General features: G+C 46.6%; 1 protein-coding gene across 1 annotated transcript in view; it reads right to left on the bottom strand.

Annotated features, from left to right (window-relative positions):
- Positions 1–12991, bottom strand: part of CEMIP (cell migration inducing hyaluronidase 1) — a 171862-nt gene that overhangs the window by 30998 nt on the left and 127873 nt on the right. Inside the window, exons 13-14 of the mRNA XM_015142864.3 lie at positions 11815–12024; positions 910–1115 (exon numbers count right to left, since the gene is read on the bottom strand). Of these exons, the coding sequence (XP_014998350.1) occupies positions 910–1115; positions 11815–12024 (416 nt within the window). The remainder of the gene's footprint in view (positions 1–909; positions 1116–11814; positions 12025–12991) is intronic.

The following is a 12991-nucleotide window of genomic DNA, read 5'->3' as shown; positions in this document are numbered from 1 at the left end:
TATTATTATTTTTTTGAGACAGAGTCTCGCTCTGTCACCCAGGCTGGAGTGCAGTGGCGCAATCTCAGCTCACTGTAACCTCCATCTCCCGGGTTCACGCAATTCTGCTTCAGCCTCCCAAGTAGCTGGGACCACAGGCACCTGCCACCACGCCCGGCTAATTTTGTTTTTTTTTGTATTTTTAGTAGAGACGGGGTTTCACTGTGTCAGCCAGGATGGTCTCAATCTCCTGACTTCGTGACCCGCCCACCTCAGCCTCCCAAAGTGCTGGGAGGCCTGAGAGTCTTTTATCAGAGATCTGAGAAATAATTGACTTATTCTGAAACCCAGTTTTCTAATTAAAGTGTGGTGCTCGTTTAAGCACTTAAAATGTTCAGAAATTTTAAAAAGCACGAGTCTTGAAAATAGAAGCAGTGTGCAAGTGATGTCTGAGATTGGCTCTAAAATACTTGTAGGTCAGAAGAACCCAGGAAAGTAGTCCTTTCTAAGGGAGGGGCGCTGCACTTGGAAGGCTTACTGCAGAGAGATACCACCCCGTCTCTGTGTGTCTCTCTCTCCATATCTAGAAAAGGGTCCGTGTGGTTGGGGCCTCCGTGGCAGCTGAGGTGACAGCCACTTCCTCTCATCAAAGGGCACTGTGTGGATAAAGAGAAGCCCCACAGATGAGAACAGGGGTCCTCTTTGGACAAGAAAAATGCACATGAGGCAAACTGAGAAGGGAGAAGAGAGAAGACACCCTCCCACCTGCTCTGCAGGAAGCTGGAGCAGTAGGTGGTTAAGGGCTGTGAGGCCCAAGCTGCTCAGAGCCCCAAAGTGCAGAAGTCTGGTGCTGGGCTGAGCTGAGTGAACACATGCTCACACATGCACACCCCTTCCCCCCAGCACACAGAGAGGGGTCCAGGCACTTACTTGCAGTCTTGCCTGGGCTTGGGGATGTACCCCGGATAGGAGTCCTCTGTGATCATCTTGCACATCTTGCTGTCACGGTCTGAGGGGAGGAGGGTTCCGGACTTGACAAGGAGGCCAAGACAGTGGTCAAAAGTGTTGCGTTCCTCTGGCCCATCTTCCGTGAAGAAGCAGTGGCCCAAAGAGTTATAGCCCACAACGTCCTTGGTCTGCAGGGGTCAAGACAGGGATGTCTCACCAAGCATCCAGTTATTCATGTGCCCATTCATTCATTCAGTAAACACTAAATAGTCTCATGTGCTCATTCATTCATTCAACAAACACTAAATAGTCTCAGCCATACACTGGGCCCTGGGAGGAGCATTGGGGGTTTGGAGATGAATAGGACACAAGTGATAGGCCTGGGGAAAGTGGGACATGGGGTGGGATGGTGACTTTTTTTTTTTTTTTGAGATGCAGTCTCGCTCTGTTGCCCAGACTGGAGTGCAGTGGTGCAATCTTGGCTCACTGCAAGCTCTGCCTCCAGGGTTCAAGCGATTCTCCTGCCTCAGCCTCCTGAGTAGCTGGGAATATAGGCGTGTGCCACCACACCCAGCTAATTTTTTATGTGTTTTTAGTAGAGACCCGGTTTCACCATGTTGGCCAAGCTGGTCTCAATCTCCTGATTCGTGATCCACCTGCTTTGGGTACCCAAAGTGCTGGGATTACAGGCAAGAGCCACTGCGCTGTGCCAGGGATGGTGACTTTTAAAAGCCCTTTCCAGCTGGAGGAGCTGGGGGTGGTGAGGCTCTATAGGGTAGGAAAGGGGGCAAGATATCATACGTGAGAAGGTGAATCCAAGAGGAGGCCATGGGCTGGGCCATGCGCACCCACTTCGATGGAGCACACAGCTGAGTGCCCTGCGTACAAGGACTTACCATGGAGGGACTCCACAGAGGAGATCCCACTGAGGAAGGGTGGACGAGGGAACTTCATCTAGGAGCAGCACCTGAGCTGGGGCAGGTGTGCTTTTTATTAAGACCAGTATAGATTCTCCTTATTGTACCCTCACCCAGAAATCCAAGCCAGCTTGTTAGCCCAAGACGCACATCAAGCCACATGTGCAACACCTGGGTTCAGAACTAGAAAGGGCTGCAAACTCCAGCTCTTTGGTTTCCTTTTTGGAATACACAGTTAGTGGGGAAAGCAGAAAGAATATTTGCATGGATATTGAGATACCAGGGATGTAGTTTCAGCAGCACATCCAAGCAGCGTGGGCATCTCAGACAAGACTCCTATCTTCTCTTCAGTCACTTTTTTTCCACCGCAAAAATGAAGGACTTGAATTCCATGATCTCTGAAGCCCCTTCTGGGTCTGAATCTCTAAACTCCTCAATCTCAGAACTCAGGTCTTCAGAGGGCCTCTAGCCTGGGCCCCACCTCCCTGTCCAATCCCAGACTCTGTTCCCAAGCATAACTGGCAAACAGGTACCCTACTTCTGCTCAGACACTCCAGAGAGATGCTCACTTCCTTGCAAGGTGGCCTGTTACACAGTGGGGCAATGGCGAGAAATGCCTCCCTTATCTTACACCCTTCATCCCCACCCCTGGGTACAGACTGCCCAATGATGTCATCCACCAAGGGAGTTCCTGCTTCCTGATGACATCAATTCAACACATACCTATTCAGTACCTGCCACCATGCCATCACCGGAAAATCCACATACCAACCAGCAACAACCCTCCACCTCCCATCCCTGGCACTGTGAACATTTCGAGAGGCTGTCCTATGCATTGCAGGATGTTTAGCAGCCTCCCTGGTCTCCACCTACTAGATGCCAGGAAAACCTCTTCAGTTGTGACAACCAAAAATGTCCCCAGACATTCATTGCCAAATATTCCATTGGGTAGAAGGGAGGAAGGGTGACAGAATCATCCCTGATTGACAGGCCCTGATGTAGACACCACAGTTCCTTCCAGGCTTTTTTTTTTTTTTTTTTTTTTTTTTTTTTTTTTTTTGGAGACAAGGTCTGGCTCTGTTGCCCAGGCTGGAGTGCAGTGGTGTGATCTCGGCTCACTACAACCTCTGCCACCTGGGCTCAAACCATTCTCCCACCTCAGTCCCCCGGGGAGCTGGGACTACAAGTGTACGCCACCACAAATGACAAATTTTTGTATTTTTGGTGGAGTTGGGCTTTCACCATGTTGCCCAGGGTGGTCTCAAACTCCTGGGCTCAAGCAATCCTTCTGCCTTGGCCTCCCAAAGTGCTAGGATTACAGGCGTGAGCCACTGCACCTGGCCCAGGGTCTTTCATATAATAGCCGCCTACTCCCCAACTCCCAGGCAGCCATCCTTTAAAAGCATCCTCAAACCACACTCCATATCCCAGCACTGGACTGGCCTCTTATACTTTTTAATCTTGCTGAAATCTCACAGCATCCTCTATTCAATTTTTATTTTTTTTAGAGATGAGGAAAACAAGACTCAGAGAAGGTAAGTGATTTGCCAAAGGTCACATAAGCCATATGTAGAAGGTCAAGGCTAGAAGCATGGTTTTCTGTGTCCTCACTCCATAAGGGAGAACCCAACATACATGTAGCTCTGTTCCAGGCAGGCTCTCTGTTCTTCTGAATAAACATCCTTCCCTTCATCTTTAGTAATAGGCAAGGGTGTGATCTTGAATCCTACTCACCTGTTTAATAAGTCAATCAGTATCAAGGTCAGCCAATGGGACTGCTTTCCTTTCTCCTATTAAGCTCGAAAAGTTTGTTATAAATAGCCTGGACAGACAAGCATGGGAGAAAAAGGCAAGAACATCTGAGGTCAAGTGTAATGCCTTCAACTTTACAAAGGAGGATCCCAAGGCCCAGAGAAGGGACATGGAGTGTCCCAGGATGCTCAGCAACCTCATTCTGCAGCTGTGATCAAACTCAAGCCTCTTGCCTCCTGCCTCCTGCCCCCTGCCTCCTGCCCATAGCTCTTTCTAAATCTTAGGAACCCATTTACCCTGCTGTGTGGATCATACTTTGGGTAGTCTTTCTCTGAATAGGAGTAAATAATGAGTTAGGTACATTCTTATTCTAAAAAATGCCAGAGAAAGAAACTAACTCCTGAGAGAAAAACCCTCATTGAAAGGAAGAAAAATGATCACTGTTTATTGGATACTAAATGTTTTTACATGTTATCTTATTTAAACCTCATGGCAACTACGATTCTATAAGTGACACAGACTTAGAAAGTTGCCCCACATCACTTCTCTTGCAAGGACTGAATTGGGACTTGATTCCCCATCTGTCTGAGTCCATAACCTGTGTGTTAATCAATACTCAACAATGCCAGAAAGAAAAAGGTGCTCTCACTTTGGGCTGCATTTCTTTCTTCTCATTAGGAGTGGGGTGAGGATGGCGCACAGAATCAAGAGGGAAGCATGATAAGGCCGAGGACAGCCCTGGAGTGGGGGTAGAAGACACAAGTTCAGGTCTTTACTCAGCCACAAACTTGCTGTGTGTGACTTGGGTAAGTGTCCCTGTGTGATAGGATGATGTCTAAAGTTTCTTCCAGCTCTAACATTCTGAGATTGTTCTTCCTTAGAACATTACCCAGAGTTAAATATTTAAACTGTGACCTAGCTTGGGATGATAGACGTAGATAGATGGATGGATAGATAGATAGATAGATAGATAGATAGATAGATAGATAGATAGATAGATAGATAGATAGATGGATGGATGGATGGATGGATGGATGGATGGATGGATAGATAGATAGATAGATAGATAGATAGATAGATAGATAGATAGATAGATAGATAGATAGATAGATAGAGATAGCAGATACATAAACAGTAGCTGCATAAACAAACATGCATATAGATTCACAGGTGGCCATTCAGTCCCTATGTGTGCCAACCAGAAGTAATGCGTAAGTTCTCCCCCCATTCTTTTGCACAAATTGTATTTTTCCCTTTGTTCTTCTGGATATCTTCCTCCCTACTGTTGGTTGGTAGTTGTGAAAGCAATTCCTGAACACTGTTTTAAGTCTTCAATTGTTTTTAGGTGTGGTCCAGGCAGAAGATTGTGAAGGAGAAAATTCCTGGGCTCTGCCTGACACAGAGCTAGAAAGAGCCAGCAGGGACTGCTTCAGTGGCGGGGGAGGGTGTGACCATTTTATTTGGTTTATGGTCTAAACCAGGACACTTTTGAAGTGAAGGAGGTGTGATTAGTAGTTAAGCTGGGACAACAGGTCAAAAATGGACCCTTCTGTGCAAATCAGGACATATCTGTATGTAATAATTTCCACCATCAACCTGTATACAGCAAGTAAAAGAAACTGCTGTTTAAAACAAACAAATACAGATAGAAGTGAACTTTACTTGTTTCTGCCTGCTAGGGTGGGTGTGATATGATTTATGTGATTGAGAAACTCGACAACAAATACAACCATGTTATAAAGAAGACCGGCATTTCCAATCTTCTGCCATTTTTTTTTTAAAATTTCTTTTTGAACTGCTGAAAAGAAGATTGCCATAGAGTAGAGTGGTGGGTCATTTGTTTGTGAGTGTCTTAATGAGTTTTTGAATATGCAAATTAAAACCGGGTGGAAGAAAAAACCTGGACAACCGAGTTACTCTGCCTAACAAGGAAAGGAATGAGTTTCTAAGGCAGCCCAGAAGAGGTGGGGAGGAGGATGGGAGAATGAAGAGGAGGGGAAAAGAACTCAATAACCTGGTTGGGGTTGGGGAGGCAGTAGCCTAGGGGGAAGCGTTTGGTCTATAGAGGGACCTGTTACTCCATCTCTTACTGTTGGTTTCCGTGCTGATCTCTAGTGTACCCCCTCTCCCTCTGCATCTCTTACCCCAATCCACCAGTAAAAGCCCTGGGCCAATGAAACTTTTGGGGAAATCAAGGACAAGGGTCTGGGTTTCATATTTGGGTTCATATGGAAAGGAGAGATTGAAACTGCCTTTGCAGCAATTACAAGAGTTAGAAAATTATGACAGTGAAAGAGATCTGACCTAACCAACTCCATCTTGCTTCTAACCTCCAAGCTGTCCTTGGTCATTCCTGGGCGTAGGCCAAACTGACTTTGGGAGGAACTTAGTTTATAGTTTAACTTTGAAACAAAAACTAGAACAGCCCCTTCCCAAAACAAATCCCAGTCTTACGGGGGGACTAAACTGCTTTTGTAGGACTAACAAATTAGCCACGAGATTAGAAATTATGGTTTAGGAGTCATGCAGCTAGAGGCCACAAGATTCCAAGCCTCCCCAACTGCTCCTGGGGACAACATCGCTATTGTAAACCCTAAGGTTAGTGCTTGAGATATTTTTAAAATTCCGCACTAAATGGATCAGCTAGTGCCTCCCAGATGGATAAACTGGCTCATCTGACCTTGTGGCCCCCACTGGGAACTGACTCAGCACAAGAGGACAGCTTGGACTCCCTGTGATTCCATATCTGACCCGACCAATCAGCACTCCCCCTTTCCCACCCCCTAAACATCAAATTATCCCTAAAACCCTGATCCCCCAATTTTGGGGGAGACTGATTTGAGTAATAATAAATCTCCAGTCTCCCATAGAGCCAGCTCTGTGTGAATTAAACTCTTTATTGCAATTCCCCTGTCTTGATAAATCAGTTCTGTCTAGGTAGCAAGAGAGGTGAGCCTGTTGAGCAGTTCCAAGTTGAGAGCAGCTACATGAATCAAGAAGTGAGTGAGAATGTGAATTCAAGAAACTGAAAGAGGGAGGTAACCAGGAAAAGCCGAAGCCTCTCCCACAAATTCCAGAGCTGTGAGTCAGGGAGAGAGGGCACTGGATTTCCTGCCAAATACACAGAGGGCTCAGCCATCTTTCATAGGATGCCAGAGGGAGGATGTGTCCCTGGGGCTGGGGCACTTGGGGACTGGCTGCAGTCCATATAGATGGCACCCCTGGAGCAGTGCAGGGCACAACCTGCAGGGCCACATGTAGCAGCCTGTTGGGGACATCCTGGTTTCAAGCATCTTGTGGCTATTGGGAGCATTTATGTCAAAGATAGAACACTTTGAGCAATGCACAAGGAGGAAAAGAAGGAAAGGAAAGGGCATGGTTTCTTCTCCCATTCTCTGCCTTAAAGAGGAAAGGGAGGAAGAAACAAGTAGAACCCATATTGAAGTCATTTTGTGCTTCCACAAAAGTACTGGAATGGATTCATTTCCTCCAGGAAAAACAGGAAGGTGATTCCCCCTATGTCCTGCCTCAGTGTTGAGAAACACATGTTAAGATGAAGTGGGGGCCCATTTTGCATCCCCCACTCCCGCTATCCAGCCTACAGATACTGTGCCATAGAGCCTTCCTTTGAAGGCAGACTGCACCCCACATCTGCCTGCATCCTGGAGCTTTGGTGCTAACCATTGCATTTCAAGAAAGACACCATTGACAATATCAATACAGTGAGAAGCATTTTCCAAACTGTGTTACAGAACACCAGCTTTGTGAGACGCGAATGAGTTTAGGCATTGCTAGGATAACCAAAGCTAAGCATGTGTTTTTATTGCAAGCCTTTGCTCTGCTAGCACTCATCATGAATTTCCAAAACAGGGAAAGAAGACGTGTATGCGGTGTTTGCCAAGGTCTTTTAACTACAGAGGCCAGTCTCTTTTTGTTTGTTTGGATACTTGCTACCATCTTACAGAACCAGAGATGTTTACACAGAACACAGTTAGATACAGAGGCACACAGTGATACTATTTAATAAGTAATACTATTTAATATCATTACTGACTATGTCATATACATTGTCTGGTTTAATCTTCCTAAAGACCCTTTGAAGTTAGTTCTATCATCATCCTCACTTCACACAGGAAGGAACTGAGTCCCAGAAAATTTCCATCAGTCCCACAAGGCCACACTGGCAGATGAAAACACAGGTCTCTGTGACTCTATGCTCTTTTACCTCAATGTTCTACTGAAGCCCACAATAACTGCCATATCAAGAAAGAGTTAGGAATTGAATGAAGAAGGAGAGACAGCGGTGGGTTTGCTGAGCTTGGTGGTGACATTTTGAATGACATTGTTGAGAACCATCACCAAGGCTCAGAGAGAGCAAAAGTTGAGAAGCCCACATTTGTGTCAGGACAGGAGTAAGAAGCAGGAGTTGGTGGAATTTCAGGCCACCCTTCCCAAGAGTTGGTGGTGAAGAAAGGGAAAGAGCAAAGGTGGCTGCCCAAGGGGGAATTAGGGATGAAGGAAGCTGTCCTCTGAAGATAAAGGATATCAGAGCCTATCTACAGGCAGCAGGGAGAGAGGAGCTCATGAGCAAGGGGCTTCCAGGACACTGTAGGATCAGCCCAGGGCCAGGCTTTAAGGCACTCTCAGCTCTGCACACCTAGAAACCCTTCTTTCTCCCAAGCCAGTATCTGCTTGTCTGGAATCTTCCTCCTTCAGATCAGGGATGGTGTTAGGAAAAAGGCTTCTCTGATGCTACTGAGTGGCCTCTGCATTCCAAATCAGGATCTCATCTTTGTCTGTATTTGGCCTCCTTTTGTCCCATCAGCTAAAAACGTCTTTCCAAACATAGTCAGGCGTGAGTAAATCCTTCAAGCCAAAATGAGGGAAGCAAATGTGAAATACCTATGGAGATCATCCAGTTCCCAAGGCAGCATCTCCGAATGTGGAAATCTCTGCCCCAGTGGCGGAGCATTTACAGGGTGAGGTGCCAATCCATAAAACCCAATTCCCATGTGGGGGATGGCTCTTGGAGATCTTAGGGAAGGACACTGGAATATGCTGCATTACCCTGCTGTCTGTCTGACTTAGAGAGTTAGAGGCCTGCACTTCATCTAGATTCTAAGCCAGGACAATTTGGTTTTACCTTGGGAAGGCCTCAAGGGCAACTTCAACTTCTAACCCACCAGCTTGGCCAACAAGCTCAGTCCTGAGCTGAGTGAGGCTGGAGTCCTACGTGGCCACTAGGACCAGGCTGTAACTGGTACCTCGGCCACCTAATGTCTGGACAATGGCCCTGCCAGTTTGGCAGCTGGCATCCCTAAGAGCCAGGCTGGAGGGAGACTTTGGCATACAGGGCAGCAAGGGTCTTCTGGTTCTGATAAGTTGTCCAAGGCTCTAGCTCCAAGAGTCCACCTCCACTGTGGGTACAAGTAACCCACGTGGCTGCTCCAGATACAGCCCCGTGGGTTACCCCCGATCTGCTGCCTTCCCTCTTACCCCACACATTTCTCACTCCCCCAGACTATCTTCATGAACTTACACTCCTGGCTCAAGGCCTATGCCATCTTTTCCAGCCTCTCCCAGCTCTCCCAGCCTCTCCCAGCTCTCCTAGCCTCTCCCAGCCTCTCCCAGGCTGCAGCCCTGCTGGGATGCTCGCTCTCAATACTGCCCTGCTGGGTGTCCTAGAGTGCCCAAGGCCTCTGCTCCTGCCACCAGTAATTCTTGTGCCACTTCCCCCTTTTTGAGTCCATTGCTACAGCTGAGACCTGGGCTCAGCACTCTGAGAAAGGTTTGCTATTCCAAAGACAGCCAAAAACATTTCACAGGTATTTTCTAACTGAACCACCCTGAGAGGAAGCCATCACATTCTCCACAGCATGTGTGAGGAAACTGAAGACCTGCCTGGTTAAGTAGCTTACCAGCAGTCACACAGCAAGTGTGTGAGAAAGCACAGCCACACATCCACACTCCAGGGTGTGTGTGTATGTGTGTGTGTATGGTGTGTATTTTCCCTGAGATTCACAAGAGCTTCCATTCAAACTGTTCCAGATCTGTAATCACAGGCTTCTGGTAATCTTAATATCTTTCTTTTTAATAAAGTTGAATGTAGGTGAATTTAAGCTAAATTTATGAATAGAACTTCAACGAAAATGCTTAGAACAAGTAAAGCTCCAAAGACACAGTGAGGCCTGTTATCTTTCCTAACCAATTCTACATTGTTCTCTTCACCATGTATCCTGACTGCCATCACCACCCTGTGTGAGAAAGGTGTGATTGCATCCATTGCACTGGTTCTGCAAATCACATGAGGGAGCAGGACAGACCTGAGGCCTGCACCCAAGGCAAAATGTGGGCCACACACTGGGCTCCATGCTTTCTGTGTTCTCTGCTTGCTTAATCCTGGAAGCAACCATGTAGGGTAAGCAGTGCCATCCTCTCCATTTTACAGAAGCATAGAGTGGTAAAATGACTGGCCCAAGATCACACGGCTTGTAAGTGGCAGAACTCTAATTGCAACCCAGGAAGTCTGGCTCCAGAGCCCATGCTCATCCCTGACATTCTGAATTTATTGTAAATCTTGATGTCTTTCAGCTTTAGCCAGAAAACATTCTCCTTTCCTTTTTCCTTGAGCCAGAAAAAATTCCTATAGCTTCCAGCAATGGCTCCAGCACAGTCCTCTACCACCTGCTAGGAAGAATCAGCCTTCATGTGTGGACAGTACCTCCACATGAAACCTACCTGCATCTCATTCATCCTCACAACAGCCCTATGTGTTTGGTGTTGTTTTTTTTTACTTGACTGAGCAGGAAGCTGAGGTTCAGAGAAGTTAAGCTACTTGCCCAAGGTCCTACAGCTCACAATCTGTGGATCAAGCCCTTGAACCCAGGCCCTCCTAGACTGGGCTCCAAAGCTGAGGATCTCTTCTCTTTACTCAGTGGGAGGTTTTAAATCAGAGCATTTAAAACACAGAAACAACAGACACTCTTTATAATAGAAGAGTACGTGGAATAGAACCACACCAGTGTCACACGGACAGCCTCCTTATTTTCCCATAACCATATGCCTGTTGGTGAGGCTTGCTCTGCTTGGTTTAAAGCAGGGGTTACAAATGCAAATGCCCACAGGGGCCAGCAGGCAATGAAAGGAGTGGCACTGGCCTGGGGGATTTATAGTAATTGTAACAGCCATGGTAGGCCTGCTGCACACTGGAGAACGCACACCTGTCTTAGTGGAGGCAGCCTCGACTCTGCTCCAAGCCATTGTTGCCTTGCAGGGAGGCAGGACAGGCATTGCCAACTCATCCTACTTTTCAAAAGAAGACAGGAATCCATATTTTTATGTAGAATCTCTTAATTTTTAAATGATGGAAACTAAATCAAATGTTTCTTGGCACTATTTAAGCCAAACAAAACACATCGTATAGCTGGATTCAGCTTGAAGGGTGTCATTTTGTGACATCCAGTTTTAAAGTTTATAGAGGATATAAAGTGTAGTTCATTTAAAGAAAGTCCAATTTAGTGTAAAATTATCAATTTAGTGTAAAAATGTTCAAATGTTTCTCTAAACACAGTATAAGCCAAACAAAACACATCTGGTTGCTAGATTCAGCTAGCAGGGTGCCATTTTGTGATGTCCAGTGTTAAAGTTTATAGAGGATAGAAATGTAGTTCACTTAGAGAAAGGTCAGTTTAGTATAAAAAAATTATCTGTGGAAATCAAGACAAGCCTCTGATACACATGCCAATTTGCTAATGAGAGTATTTCTCCCAGCAGAACTTGCTCTGAAGGTACACTTGGTTCAACAGAAGAAAAAAAGCCCATTGTTGTCACCATCTCAAATCTGTTGGGTAGATACCACAGCCAAGTCTTGTGTGACCCCCCTGTCTGCAGTTAGCAGAGCTGTCATGCTGTGTGGTGGCGGAATGATCTCCAGATTTCATGTTATGCCAGTGAAGCACAGGAAAAACTGGACTCCTAGAAACCACCACAAAGTAATCACTCTCCCATCTCTGCTTGGTACCTTTGGTAAGGACAAACCTCTATTTTCTCCTTCTTGTTTGGTTGGTGATCTGCTCCCAGTTGATATCATTCTAAAACCTGAGCTAAGGATGGTTCAACCCCCAAAGGCCCTGGATTAAATGTCTACATCCAAACACCCCTCCAGTGCTAACCATTCATGGCCCATCCCCAGAGTTCCCTGAGGGAAGGAGGTGCTTACCAACAAGCCATTGGAGCCATGGACTGTGACGCAGCGAGAGAATGTATGATGGATGGAGAGGTCCCTGATGTATGTGGGTGGGTTATAGCCTCCCCTTTCATCTACATCACCGGCCAGGTGGAAGTGAATCGGGTACTGACCCATCAGCTGCTGTCCCATATGCTTCAGCTCCATGCCCTCCAGGTGTGCTGCCTTAAATCCCAGAGCAAACTAGGAGAGGAGAACCAAGAGTCAGAGGAGCCCATGAGATGCTTTGGGATTTCCCTGGCTAGTGCCCATATTCCGAAGATGCAGAGGCATTGTTCTTTGTCAGTCCCCACCCAATGCTCAGTAAATCAAAGATATTCTCTGCAAATGGGTTAGAATGCCTGGCCCTTCTTATACTGTGGAAGACAGGCAAGGAGCTGCTAATGACAGAGGACATTGTGAGGAAATGGAGTGCTTGGAAATGAGATGTTCTGAAGGGCTATTCTATAGTTGGGGCTCACTTTGACCCTCCTTTCCTGTCCCCAAACCATCAAGTGTTAGGAGCAAAGGATAACTCCGAGATAATCTAGAGGAGTGGGCTAGCAAAAAGCATGCCCTATGAGCATGGGGAATCCAGGTTACAGTGAACTATGGAGTAGCAAGAGCCTTTGCCATTGTCTCCCACCTAAGACCTTCTCCTAGCAGAGGGAAAGGGAACACCGACTCTGGAATCTTCATGAGCCCATGTTCTGGTGGCATGTGTGTGAGCAGAGGGGATGCCACACACTCGCTTCATGATATGCCTAGAGTCATTCCTTTTGGGCTCAAGAAAACCACTTGACCACACGGAATTCCTGCCCTCCAGGTGTTCACCATGAAAGCACAGTCTGAAAATGATTCCTGTCAAAGGTCAGGCTCAGCTAACCTCTACTAGAGAAGGATAATCTTGGCATGCTAACCATTTCTTCCAAAAATAGGTGTCAACTGGAGTGTCAACTCCAGCAGTGGCTGCCCTGGAGAGCTGTGTTGAGAATGACTCTGAAGGCTAGTTTGAGCTCAGTGGGAAAGAGTTCCCTGATCACTCAGGGACTGCTCTCAGGATTGGAAAGGGGGCTACAGCAGCTTGTGTAACATAGACCTGTTATTTCTGCTTTAGTTTCACTAATGAGTTTCTCAACTGAGGACAGTATTGTCGCCTCTGCCCCACCCC

The sequence above is a fragment of the Macaca mulatta genome, chromosome 7, assembly GCF_049350105.2.
Source record: "Macaca mulatta isolate MMU2019108-1 chromosome 7, T2T-MMU8v2.0, whole genome shotgun sequence".
Taxonomy (NCBI): domain Eukaryota; kingdom Metazoa; phylum Chordata; class Mammalia; order Primates; family Cercopithecidae; genus Macaca; species Macaca mulatta.
The sequence above is the reverse complement of the archived record's forward strand: the minus strand, read 5'-3'. Positions and strand labels throughout refer to the sequence as shown.